Source organism: Vollenhovia emeryi, unplaced genomic scaffold, assembly GCF_000949405.1.
Source record: "Vollenhovia emeryi isolate VEMERY1.0 unplaced genomic scaffold, V.emery_V1.0 DF939147.1, whole genome shotgun sequence".
In the NCBI taxonomy this organism is placed as follows: Eukaryota; Metazoa; Arthropoda; class Insecta; order Hymenoptera; family Formicidae; genus Vollenhovia; species Vollenhovia emeryi.
The window spans coordinates 341,166-355,554 of record NW_011967219.1 but is presented as its reverse complement, the minus strand read 5'-3'; the positions used below and the strand labels follow the sequence as shown (position 1 = coordinate 355,554).

General features: G+C 43.3%; 2 protein-coding genes across 5 annotated transcripts in view; one reads left to right on the top strand and one right to left on the bottom strand.

The window, feature by feature from the left end:
- LOC105566013 (unconventional myosin-XV) overlaps positions 1 to 14,389 on the top strand; it is a 105,903-nt gene that overhangs the window by 40,718 nt on the left and 50,796 nt on the right. The window lies entirely within an intron of this gene.
- The window catches only part of LOC105566012, a 2,297-nt gene continuing 1,699 nt past the window's right edge, over positions 13,792 to 14,389 (bottom strand). Inside the window, exon 2 of the mRNA XM_012019679.1 lies at positions 13,792 to 14,190. Coding sequence (XP_011875069.1) covers positions 14,177 to 14,190 — 14 coding nt within the window. The 3' untranslated portion in view covers positions 13,792 to 14,176. The remainder of the gene's footprint in view (positions 14,191 to 14,389) is intronic.

Sequence of the window (14,389 nt, the reverse complement as noted above, 5' to 3'; positions counted from 1 at the left end):
AAACGGGATGTTGGATGCATGAACCGGGGCTTCTAATCTTCGTCCAGGCTGATAGTAAAAATGTCTTTGATACCATTCTTGATGACTTGCCACTGTTAATTGTATAACTTTCCCAATTCGTTTCTTAACAAACATCTATAAAATAAAAGTGACCGCTTTGCGCACGAAGGGGGTTAAAAGTTAAGGGTTGCTGGAGATATTCTGCACTTTTTGCACCTTTTGCCCCTAACTGTCAATTCATGAAAACATTTGTGTAACATACAAATCATGAGGCTTCTGTATTATACAATGTTCCACAAATGAGACTAGATCAGAGAACAGCGTGGAATCATTGAAATTAAGTTTAGAAGCCTAACAAAAATTTATTCACTCGAAAAAATGATAGGTTCTTATCGAATTGCTGTTCTCTGATTTAGTCCGATTAGCGGAACACTGTCGGTCTGAAAGCAAAAGCCACACAATTTGTATATTACACAAATGTTTCCATGAATTGACAGTGCTAGATGCCAAAAGTGCAAAGGGTATTAAAAGGCAACGTAAGGCAATTCGGGAGGGTGAGTTAAGTAAGTGCGGTGAATGCCGATGCAAAGTTAGCATCCCCGAGCGAGGATCGCGAACATCAGGCACCGCCAACGTCCCTGGGCGAGCCCCGAGGCACCGGAAGTGGGTCGCGCAGTGGAAGGATACGAAAACTGAAAAATCCAACCGGCCGGGCGGGGGTAATAACGCGAAATTAGCGGCTAATATCGGATCGATCCGCCCCGCCGCCGTTCGCGGCCGCTTTCAGGAGAGCGTTAATAAAAACGTAAAAGCGTTTTCGGGCAGAGCGGAGCGGAGCGGCGCGGAGCGGAGCGTCGCGACGTCCGCACGGGCGAGAAGCGGAAGAGGCGGATCCCGGCGAGCGCGAGAACTTCTTGGAGCGACTTTCGCCCCGCCTACGCCTCTTTCCCTACCCACGGCCCCCCTATCGAACGGAGGTACGCGGTAGGGGTAGCGGGCCTCCCCCTTCCTTCCTGCCGCTCGGCGGAGGACAGTTTCGATTGCCAGCCGACGAGGAGGCGAGCGGTGGTTCCGCGTTGCCATGGGAACCGACGAAAAGCGTCGCCCGGGATTGTTCGAAACAATTATCCGGCGCTCAATTCCGCCCGTAGTCGCGCGCGCTGCGTGTCTCTCTCCTCTCCTCTCCTCTCCCTCTCTCTCTCTCTCTCTCTCTCTCTTTCTTGCGCGAGAACGCCGGCTCGCAAATCGTTTACGCGGATAAAAATTCCCCAACGACGACGCCGGGGCCGGGGGTGGCGTCGTTGTCGATAGCAAATTGTTTCTAAGACGGTCTCCTCGGACGATTTGTGCGCTTCGCGTTTCGCATATGTAGGCATTTCAGACGTGATCTGTAATTATTTTCAGGACTGCGACGGTTAATGCCGAGTGCAATAAATCGACCGGTCCTCATGGATTACGCAAAATTTGCGAAATAATTTATGTAAATAGATAACGGACAACACAGACGATGACTGTCCGATTAATTTGTACGCATATGAAATGGAAATTATATTGCCAGGCATTTTCCGACGTACAGTAACGGACAGAACGGTTGCGAAACTTGTTTTTTTTTTAATGATTTATAAACTCGAGAAATTGGAAACGCTCAAAATGGTTTCGGAATGGCCAGCGAATAAAATATTTCTCGAAGAAGAAGATCTTGAAACGTAACCCTCGACCTAACCGCATGTTCCTAAACTTATTTAGAAAAAGTGCCGCATTCTGCCCATCACGTACTATACATCTGTCAGTCCGCTAATCTATTTTAAAACGTACCGGAAATTAGTAGGCATTTAGTCGCAAGGATTTGGAAACTCAATTTCTAGAAATAACCCTAACCCGAGTCGAATATTTTGGCCTCAGTTTAGCCTCGTATAATTTTTGAATTGGGAGTAACGAGGTCGAACTGTCTTTGTGTCGGAGAAAATATATTGAATTTTTAACCTCAGATAGGCTTGAATGAGTCGCCATTTCCCCTTTAGCGATAAAGAGGCCAATGCGAGTGTACTCAACAGAGGTAGATCCTCTTCGGCCTAAGAGGCTTCAAGGAGAGTGAAATATTTTATCAAATTCTCTTTGAGTGTTAGAATATGGTTAAACACAATCTTTTTACTCATCTGGGCCTCAAAGTGGAGTTTCAAACCGACTCCGAGGTCGAAATAAAGACAGAATAGAATAATCGAGGCCCGTTCCGGGACCAAACTCTCGGGTGCTATGCGATGATTGATTTATCCACGGACAAGGATAAGTGCTTGAACTGAGAAAGTCTCAAACAATAATAAGAACGAAGGCTTGTCGTTGGCAGCGAATAATTTAACGAATGAGAAAATCACTAGACGACCCGACTAGTAGCTGATTTTTAGATGAGGTAAAGTCGGATTTTTGTATTCTAGCAACACTCGAGGTGTTATACAAAGGACATTTCGTCACTTTCTCGTCATTTTTTTCCCCCGCGAGCCAGCCATCGCGAATGCGACGTATCCCCCTGTCGAGCGAGAGCCGAGGGAGCGAGGGGCAGATCTTCGGATCACATGTAAGAGCCTCGGCGTGGCTGAGGCACCGCGATTCGGGCAAATGTGTTTCACGCTCCGCTAAGCGACGGCTCGATTGGAGATCAGAAAGATGTGCGGCGGCACGACTGCCTCTTCCGAATATAAAACCGTGCATACAACCGAAATGAAAAATCCCGTACACTCGCCGCAGGATTTTTCACGAGCTTCTTGCTCTCGGGATTATATCTTCACGGCGAATTAGATCACATCGGTCAGCCGATGTTACAAGACGAAGAGTGCACGTGTAAGAATTTATTATATTTGTTACATTTTATAAACATACAAATGTAATATAAAATAAAACCAGCACCGTGAAATATCAAAGCGGAAACTAAAATAAATGTGACAGCTCGTGAAAATAATTTAGTATAGATATTTAGAAAAAAAATTGTTTAAAAGTATTACAGCGTCCAAAAAATGTATTATTACATTTTAACATTTTGTAAACATACAAATGTAACATAAAATAAAGCTAGCACCGTGAAATAGCAAAGCGGAAACTGAAGTAAATGTGACTGAGCTCGTGGAAATCTTAAGAGATGAATTGCGCTGTAAAGTTCCCCGGAATTTTATTTTGCTGCTCGAGTCTCTGTGGCGTGTGTTGAAAAGAGGGAGAGGGGATGAAAATTTGGCGCTCGGCGCAGATTTTCTGCCGGAACTGTACGAGGCAGAGTGCCTCGGTTATTTTCGCGTATATCCAGACATCGTTTCCGCATCACGTCTCTGCTATTCGCTTCGGTTCACCTGGAAATAAATATGCACTCCTTATCGTTTCTAGCCAACCGATCAAAGAGCAATGATCCTGGAAGTATCGCGTCGGGTATCCGACGAAGGGTGGGTGGCGAAAATGTTTGCAGGAACTACGCCCTCGATTACGGTGCGTAAGCAAGAATACGAGGGCGAGGCACGAACAATTTTCAGTCTGCGAGATAGCTCGATCACGCTCCGAGTTGTTGCACGATAGAAATTTACAAAAGTTTCATCGGAGCCAGCTTAATTCTCTTCAGACAAGCAATAAATCCAATAATCTAATAATTCAAGACGATTTCTCTTAACACGTAGATGTGAACTCGAGAAGAATCTCAACTTAAGAAGATTCCAACTTTACGTGTCTCCAGCGGAGTCTTCAGCGGAGCTGCAAACAGAGAAGTGCACGTATCTTTCAATAAGAGAACAGCTATTGAGAATTAAATTAAAAAGCATATCGATCTTAGACCGGACAAGTCTGAGACTCCAAGATAACGTGGAAAGGTGTTTGTTTTCAGGGAAATCTCGAGAATATGTGATATCTCCCGACGAAATCGAACGGGTTGTGTCAATAGTGCGCGAGTGTAGTCGCTCGGTTCGCTATTAAAGTTCTCGGGCGATCGATCGATCGATCGGTCGATCGCTCGGCCGTTTCGACGATGTTAAACACTTAGGCGAGCCGTTTGCGCGCGCGATACGCGGATGGCGATTAATTATCGGTCGACCGTAATCCGGTCGAGTTTAAATGTCGAATCGGGGCTTCCCCGAATCGTGCGCGCGCGGACGGTGGCGCGTGATTTGTGGCGAACGTTTAGAGGACGAAATTGCGAGCCGCGCGACCGAGCAGGATCGACTCCGCGCCGAGGTGATTAGACGTTATTGATGCCGCGAGAATCTGCACGGCGGACGCCGATGAGCTAACTAAATCATTCCGGGCGCTACTCCGCGCGAAAGCGGGGAATCCCCGCGGGATTTCTTCGCCCGTGCTGAATTTTGGTAAAACCAATAGGTAGACGCTCCGTCCGTGCCGATTAAAGTTTTTCGCGCGATAAACGAAGTAATGCGTGGGATGATAAGACGACGTTTGCGTAGGACGAAACAATTATCTCGCGATAATTGCTCGTTTCTTTAATCAGTTTATTCTGAGTTGCATTCATCCCGTCTTGTAGCCATTTATTGGCAAGCAACGTAACAGCAGCGAATACCGATTTTATTGCATGTTCTGTGATAACAATGGTAATAATAGTAATTACAATAATTATTGCTTGCGGCAGGAAATTGTATATGCAAATACGCGCAAATGAGACGCTAGAAAGGCTGCCGGTACAGTATCAGCCTACAAGATAGAAAGATAAAGAGACAGACAATAGCGAGTAGTTGAAAGTGACATAAAAGAAGGCGCGCACAGTGCTCTACAACATAGAGGGAAGTCCCCTATTATGAGACAGCGCGGTTTCTGCTAAATTAATCGGCATCATCTTTTTGTTCCGCCATGAATTTACTGCCCTTGGAGTGAAACCTGTTTAGTGAAAAATTGATTGTTAGATCGCGTAATCGTTGCGGAAAACGATTTGCGATTGAATTTGGACGTTGAAAACCTACTATCTCATAAATGAACAAAAAGTCACTCGGTTAGTAATAATCGACATCAAATAAGGGCAATAAGAGTAAAAAATACTATCTCGTATTAGAATCTTATCTCATAATAGGGGACTTTCCTCTGCATGTATGTATAATACATTCACACTTGACGTTCACAGGCACACATATGTGTGCAAAGATATCGATATTGGATATAACATATGGACATAATTGGATATAATTAGATATTACATGCTTGAGACATATATAATGAGATATTTCCATTTTTTCCCGGGACGTACTTTTAATCAATATAATAACATAATTATAGGTTTTTAAACGACCTACACTGGCCAATGTTTTTTTATTTAAAAAAAACGACGTATCGGTCCCAGATTTGGACCCTTTTCAAGTAATCTGTTCAAGTAATGATTGCAGTCGTCTTTTGACTAATATCTTACTAACATAACGATATTGGCCAAACGAACGATATGAGATCATTAACAATTGTGTGAACAGATTACTTGAACAGGGTCCAAATCTGGGACCGAAACGTCGTTTTCATTTTAAATAAAACACTGGCCAGTGTAGGTCGCTTAAAAAACTACATACCATTGGTTTTAAATTTACTGGCGATATTAAATCTATTTGTGAGTAACATATTTCGGTGGCAAATGAAAGGGCATGACTCATAACTTGAAACTCCGCTGAAGACAGCAAAAGTCGGAATCTTCTTAAGCTGGGATTCTTCTTGAGTTCGCGTCTACGTGTTTAGAGAATTCGTCGAAATGTCTCGGATTATTAGATTAGTAGATTTATTGCTTGTTCGTGCATTAAGCGGGCATTTATCCGGCTGACGTCACCGACGACACTTCCGTCGTTGTTTCAACGTTATTTCGTCCCCATTTCCGGCACACGCTTAAGCAAGAGTTACGAGTGCCCCGTTAGCGATCTTCGTCCTTCTTGCGCGCTATAAACCATTGGAGTGGACGGGAATTATAAGTACTTACCGAAGTAACGCGTGAAGAGCGTGAAACATAAAGTAACACGCACTGCCCTAAGTAAATTTTGCCGCTTAAGGTTCGACGACCGAAAAATATCGGGTAGAACGTTTAATAAAACGTGTGAATGTTCAATAAAACGTCGGGTAGAACGTTTAACAAAACGTAAGAATAATTAATAACACGTCGATATGTTTGCGACGTCGACAGAATTGCGCGTGGATTCTATTTATAATTTATTTTCACTTACTCGCGGAGAGTTCTAATAATAGTTACAACAATCGACAAAAAAAAAGAGAAAAAGAAAATGAAACGGAGAGAAATAATATTTCCCCTGTTTATTATACTGTCGGACATTTTTATGTGGCACAAAAGTACAATTTTTTATCAAAATCCCTTTCTAAAAGAGAGATGTTACCAGCGCTAATGTCGTTAATATCCAACAGTTGAGGCCTCTTTTCCACGATGTTGATTAGTTTTCTCGAAGCGCGATGTGCTTCACCTCTCTTTTAGATTTATTGTGAATGAAGTGAATTAATGATTTGCAATTTAGAAATAAGAATACATTTGTATACACTAACTATTGAGGTAAAATCTCTAATCTTGGTAATTGGAATTTAAGTAACAACGATTTTTGTTTCAAAACATAGTCTCGATTGAACAGAATTAATCGTTAATTGAATCAATGTCAATAAGTCCGCAGAATGATACGCAAAACGTAGTAACAGTCACGGAACAAAAGTAATGTAAAATATTAAGTACAGACTTTTCAATTTTGTAGATGGGACAACGAATTCTCAACGTTCGTTGTTGTTTTTCTATCGGCGCGGTGACGTACGATGTTTTTGCGTGCCATCGTGCACCTGAAGCTCGCCGCCCTCTCACTCGCTCGCCGAACGTCGAGCCGGCAAGCAGTGGCGAGAGTCGCTCCGTGCGTGTTATTACTTTTGTGTTATCGGTTTCCAAGACTCGATCGCGATAAATGTAAGGATAAAACGCTATTGATTTGCACACCTTCATCAGTAATAAGTAACGTTTCTTGATTAATTAATAAGTTTCTACAACTTGTAACGAGAAACAAATTGCATGTCGAGGCGACAGCTCTTTATCAACGTATTCATATTTCACGAGACTAATTCGTCTAAAATTTGAATGTAAACCGTGGTACTTTGTCGCGGTTACATCTCGTTTACGTACCGCGCTTTTAATTATGTATCGATTTCGTGTAATCTGTTCCATTTTCGGGGAAAGAGAGAAATTTGTACGACTTCGGCGTTCGCGCTGTAATTCGCTCTGCCGTTCTTCGCAACTCGAACGGGCAGGAAGTACAGAAAATCGCTTATTGCACGTCGTTACATTATGTAAATGATCTCGATTAACTGTTGCAATTAATAACTACTATTTATCGCTGGAAATTTTGTTCACATAACTTATCTCGAGGATTAGATTGAATGACAAAGATTGTAAAATATCGTTTCGTTGCGGACTAATAACTGTTTCTTTACCGCAGATTATGCCTCCGGTGCTCGCGTTGCGTTTTATATCGGCAATTCAAAAGTGTTTTATCCATTATCCTATTCTTCCAAATAAAAAATGCAAATTGTTAGTTTGAGTAATTTATATGACAGAAAGTCACGCGATATTTGTTAATACTATTTCGTGTGTTTCGCGGTATTTTACATCGCGTACGGGAGTGTCCGAAATTTCGTGTGATCGATGATTTTCGCGAGTGAGTGTTGTATGATTTTCGTGAGTAAGTGCAACAAGGAAATCTGAGAGGAGGAGGAGGCCGAGGAGGCATCGGGCAACGACGGAGAAATGGTGAGGTAAGTGTCTTACATTCTTATGTTATTTGCTACTACATGACGCGATTTTCCTATAAATTACATTGTTAAAGTAAGTTATGATAAATATAATATCTGACGCGGAGGGTATTACTAGCGATGGTTAATTTAGAGTTTTAAACTTTTAATTAAATAAAGTATTTAAATGCGCGGAGTAAATTAAAGTAAACACAACTTGAAAATGGCTTGCAAATGTCAAACTAGCATGAACCAAAGAGGGACATTCGTGAAACCGCAGGAACGTCTCGAAAAAGAGGACGCGTCATCCTAGCTAAAGATACGATATTATACTATAAATACGAATGCTTTATGGGGGACGGAGGTGCGCGAGGGACGATCCCGATCGAAATAGATCCGCGATCGTTCCGGCGTGAAGACGCCGAGGGGCTCGGAAGCGGATCGAGAGAAGCCGCCGCGCCGCCTCGAATCGATCGGAATTAATCGAACTCGCACGCAGAGGGGAGGAGAAGAGGAGGATGCCGCGGGGGCTGTGAGATTTCTGACGATTTAATTCCAGGACGGGTTTCCATCGTCGCGCGCCCGACAGCCATGGAATCTCCCATTCGGTTCTGCTGGTCGCTGCTGGGCACGTTCGATCCCGAGCAAGTCGGGGACGCCGCGGCGGCCATTAGTAACCGAATTAATTAGGCGAATCGGTAGCGGCTGCGATGCAGTTACAATTAATCCGCGACGCCGTTCCGCACGCTGTAATTATCGCTGCGATACCCGCGATACTGAAACGGTGGATACCTCGCTTCCATCGATATCGATCGTGCCTCGATTCATCTTGGATATTGGATTTCCAACGCACCGTTCGCCGACCGAGTAACGTCCCCTGTCTGCGAAACGTACTCCGCGATTTCTGAGACAGACCTGTGCGTTGCAAACACTTGTCTCTAGTGTTTCGCGAACGGGGAAATTTATGGTAAAAGATGAGAAAGATTTCAACTTGTATAAAGTTGGTCATAAATTTTCTCTACACTTTCGCTTAACACTTGTAGCTATGCCTTGTTAATTTTTAGAGACAAGCATATCGTTGCTATTGATCCCGTCGTGATTGCCCTGTCGTGCAGCGGTGAGGGGAGAAAGGGGGGAGAGGGAGATTGCATGCGAGCCCGCTTAGCCCTATAATTTTTAGCATCTTTGACTCCTTTCGGAACGGACTTTTGGCCTCGCCATGTTTCCTCGGATGCGTCACGGTGCTCTCGCACGATGCTAATCGATTCTTCACAGCATCCGCGAGACGCCGAAATGAGCCGGTCCCGGTCCTCAGTGAGGGAGCGGCCGCGCCGCGAAGAACAAAACCGCCAAGATGGAGATTGCCTCAATTACGGGGATAAGGGAGACGCGCGAGTATCGAGAGGGAATCCGCGAAGAACGAGCGTCGAAATAAATTGATAGAGTTGGGTCGTAAGGCAGGATTAGATTGCACTAATTGTACGAGGAGTAATTTCGCCCGAGTCTGAGAAGAGATTTTTCGAACGAGCTCGAACTAATCGGCGAGCGATCACGGTCTTCTGCGTTAATATCAAAACGCGCTACTCAAATAATATTTCTTCGCCTTTACCGATATCTTAGTCCTAAAATACCGCAATACTCTCTGAGGGAATTTAGACTCATGCTTTTAGATCAAAGATAAAATCCACAAGAGTGAAGCCGCACATTTACAATTTTATCCTCATTATCAATTAGGGCGAAACGTCGCAAAACGAACTATTCAAATTTTGCCAGTCCGGCCGACTACAAGCTCTGCATTTTTATTTAATTTTACCATTGGTGACTATACAAGAACACTCGAGCTCGTTTATCCTCATTATTCCCGTCACATGTCCTCGTTCCAATAAAATTTTTCCGATCAGATTCAAGCCTCACCCCCCGATCGTCCACATTCTCCTTCGATTGTTGTCGAGGATCGGCGCGGCTGGTCGAAATGAAAACGAATGGCGGAAACAGGGCGGCTAACACGAGGCTGACGAAATTAAAATAACGACTTGATTTACGGAGCAACCTTCTCACGGTCTTCGGCGTACGCGAACTTGGAACTTCCTCCCTCGTCGCCGTCGCCGTCACGAGGACGACAAGGAGGTGGCGGCCCTCCTCCCACCCCTCCCCTGGCAGCCCTCGGCCGACGTTCTTTATTCAAAGTTGTAATAACGTTTGGCAGATGTTTCTGATATAGTGGCGCTTTATTCTGCGAACTTTTATCGAGTCAATTTAAGTTGCGGCGAGGGGCTACAGTGTGTTCGCAGGAGGGCCAAGCCGCCCCCTCCGCTTCCCGCCTCTCTCTCTCTCCCGGCCCTCTTTTCTCTTTCTGTCGGAATCTTTTCGCTCTTCCTTTTTCACCCCCGCTCCCCCTCCCCGCCCGAACTTGCCGTGCATATTCATTCTGAAGGAATCCTGCGAGTCGCGGGACGGTGAATTGAGATAAAGTGAGAGCGGCCGCGTGAGAGCGCAGCGAAAAGTAGATAAAAGTGGCGGATGAGTAAATTGGTTTACCCCGCCGAACGGCGCGCCAAGATTTCAGAAAACTTGCGGCTCTCTCGCGTAATTCGATTTCGTTACTTTCGTACGTAACATACGTCTCGTAAACGCACGAGTGTCGGCGTACATTTTGTTGTCGCCTCGGCCTCCGGTAAATGACAATAATTCTACGATCGCACGATACGTTCGGCGGTCGCGAGTCGGAGAACGGCGCGAAACTATATCGTTTCTCACAAAAAAAAGCCGAGGAGAACCAGTTTGCAACTTAATAAAGAAAGTTATACGCCGCGAGTAGACACGCACACGGGGATTTCGCGTGAATCGCCGGAATGATCGCGACACATATTCCGGCGCGCATATTGCGCGACAGAAGGCGGAGAGCGGCACGGCCGGCCCGACGATGTAACTTTATTTCAGCTCACGTGCGAATCCAATCCAGGCATGATTTTCCATTTGAAATCGAGCGTATATCAAAAGTCGGGCTGCCTCATCCATATCAATCGAAAGAGAGCGTCGCGTCGTCCTTTGAATTACGAAGGGGAGCCCTGCGGAAAAATCTTTACTCGATATCCTAAGCGCATACTTAGCAGCCGTCCCTTTTGTTTAGCCTTGGAACTTTTATCCTCGCGCGTCTCTCCTTCCTCATACGCGACGTGAAAGTAACGTGAATAATCGCCGTAATAAGGCGCCACTCTTAATGTCTCGACGGAGACTTCAGAAGAATATTATTTGAAAATCTTACTGTAAATTCGAAGCTGACTGCGCCTCGATGGAAAACGGAGGGGGCTCGTGCCTCATCGAGGGTTTTCAATTTTTCAACATCCAATTGTGCCGACGAGAAACGCGAAGGCTTAAATTCCCGCCGAGACAAAACCAGGCTTAAAATAACTGACGCCGGGCAAGAGTTTATTACGTATTCACTCTTTCACGTTTCTGTCGGCTTTCATTTTTAGCTCGTCCTGTACGCGAGCGTCGTTACATTAGCGCGCAAGTTAATACACGGCGGCTTGACATCTTTAAACGCGAATGTTTTTGTTTGCCGACTTTATTCGTATCATTTAGCGGCTGAGTGTAATTCGGTGTTGATTTTATCGCGCACTCGAGTGACATATGCTCGTCCGTCGCGACCGTTTACGCAACGCTTGAAAAGCCACCGATAAAAAAATCATATCTCACCCTTTATCGTGGCTGATGAGTTCTGTCAAGAGTTCCGTAACGTTTTCTCCAATTACAGTCCCAATTTATTAAAAAAGAGGGACAGGAAAGAAGAAGTCATTATATTGTTGATAATTTTCGAGAACACAAGCTATTTATTATAATACAAAAATATTACGTAACGATAAAACTTAACAGAAATACAAAGAATAAAGATCTAATAGGAAAGAAAAACGTCGCTGTATTATTCTGATATAAGATTTTAAAATACAAAAGAGTCGCTACGTGATTCGTTAAAATATACTTGAAATAAAAGCATAATTAATTTAATTTTTAAGTAATACTCGTGTTCAACGATAGAAGAGCAAAGATTCCCATTGATGGGATTTCAAGATATTCAAAAGGAAACACGATTTATTGCATTCGAGTGCACTCTGTTACATTTTATTGACTCTCGACGGCAATAAACAACTTATCTTTGAACGTTACATAGTTAAGTGAAGTTTTCAACGTTTGATAAAGCTGCGATTTGTGTAACTTCTGCCAGTAAGCGAGTTGTACGTTCTCGTTTTACCCACTGCAGGGCAGTGATGGCTTTCCCCCTGCTTTACCTGCCATCGGAAAGTCCCAGCCGCAGTCTTCTTTATGCATTAGCGGTAAAATTCTTCTCGACACATTACAAACGTCTTATTTCACTTTCTTTGTATTTTTCTTTGCTCGAGCAAAGTTATTTCATGTTTCGTGCAAAAGGAGATTAATATCAAGTCAAGCGTCTTCGGCGGAGGCCGAGGGGCAGCCATCTTGAGCCTCTCGTTGACCTTCCACGAGAGGCAATTACCCACGTGCAGTTCGCGTTATCCATTACTTTCTATAATGTACCTTCGTTAAGAAATTTCATATCCGTTATATTTCCCCGCTTCGGCGTCGTTCGACGTGGCGAACGTTCTAAATCGTCGCGTAAAAAAAAATGCGGGTTAAGCTGTTCTTTTTTTTTTTGGTCGAAGATGGAAACGCATCGCTGATCAGCGTCATTAAGGAATTCCTTCGATTGCCGAAGGCTACCGCGTATCCTTCGCTCGTGAAATCGAAGGAACGGTGAATGGAAACCTACGGTGCATTGCTCGCATACCTGCGATATTACGGTGCATGCGGTCACATTGCTGAGCGGCGAACACGGGTCTGAGAGATCGATTAGATTCGGGGTAACTAATTGACAATCAAGTATACTAATCGAATATCTACTTATCTGCTATCCATTTGGGATAATCACGGAACAGGGATAAATAGGGAATGGGTTCAGGATTACTTGCGTTCGACCGCGTCCTTGTGACAAATAATTATCTTCTTTCGTCCTACTTGCAAAATTTCTAATTTAAGATCAGCAATGAAAACAATAATGCATTTGGGATCGACGCATTCTCCCTTCATCTGACTCATTACAATTTGACTTGATTGTCAGAGATCTCTTATAGACTGAGGAATTTTAACGGTAATTAAGACGTGACGCTCTAAATAAATAATGTCGCGTTTTATTACTGCGGCGATGAAATTATAGGAACGCATGTCCTATTACCTATTTCCCCCATTCCCATCACGTCCACGGCAAGGTGGACTTGGTTTAATTTACTCGCCACATGATCAGGAATGTCCGCTGCAAAAATAACGGCGTCGTTACTTGCTCGTTACATTCGCCAGATAGAAGTTAGCTAAATCGAGGATAAGCAGGTACCTCGCCGCGATGATAAAATAAAGTGAAACGCACGAAAGCCGCAAAAGTGAAGAAAAAACAAATCTGTTTCAGCCCGTTAACGTAGCGGGATTTCAGGAGGCAAAGCACCGCCTTGGATAATCTATTTTTGCTTATTTTCCTATTAACGCGAACATATTTTTCCCTATTAAGAATAATTCGTAGAAATATAATATCTGGGAAGGCCGATATAATATTTTCCGTTACCTCATGTATCGTCGTATTAATTGCCGATGTCTTTTAACACACAAGTACAAGAACAAATGTACTAATTAAAAGACAGTAGTTTAATGTTTTTGAGGTTTTTACTTACAACTGGTACATTGCATTCATATAAGTTTGAATAATTGAAAGCAAAATACTAAATTTATGCCGGTGATTATTCAGTTATGAAATATAGTTTCGTATCAAAGTTGAAAATGTAGTATAATATTGATATACCAGAGTTAATTTCACACATTTAATGCCAAAAAAATATAAAACCGAGACGTACGAGTATAAAACTCCCAGAAGATATTACTAGACGTAAAATCCTACCGAGTAACCGGCAATATTTATTTATTCTGAGTTTTTTATACTAAAAGAAATGTTCGCTACCGTAGCTGATCATGGTTTGCTAAAAACATTTTACTGTCATAATTATAAATTTCTAAACCACAGAAAACATAGTTTGCTGTCGCACCTACAATAGGCGCAGTAGCCAAATATTTAGCTACCACAACTAAATACCAGCTGTCCATATTTTACAACCGAAGTTTAGTTGCCACATGCAGTTTTTAGCTACGGTAGCAACATTTTGCTTTCCTTTTAGAGAACACAATCGACATTTTTTACACAAATCGACACGTGCCGCTTTTCATGTAGAATTTAATTCAAAGTCAATCGACACTTTTCGACTCTGCCCGGGAGAAGAGTCGGGGTGTGTTTTCGACCGAAAAACGCATCCACTTCGAGTGTTTCGATAGAACCTTTTCTTAAAATCTTTGCCATTTCACAGTGGCAAGCTGTGCTCGAGCGTATTAACTTGTGTCAATTTGTGTCTCCTGAAAGGAAAGCAGCCACTATTTATATATACAGGGTGGTCTAAAAGTCCCGGAACGGTTGAATATCCCTAGAAATTGTGGGTGGATCGGAGTGCAATAGTGCTCCAATTATGGAAAATTTTTGTGTATTGTACCATCTACCAAATTTACATACATAAAAATTTTCAATAATTAGAGCACTATTGCGACAGCATATTTC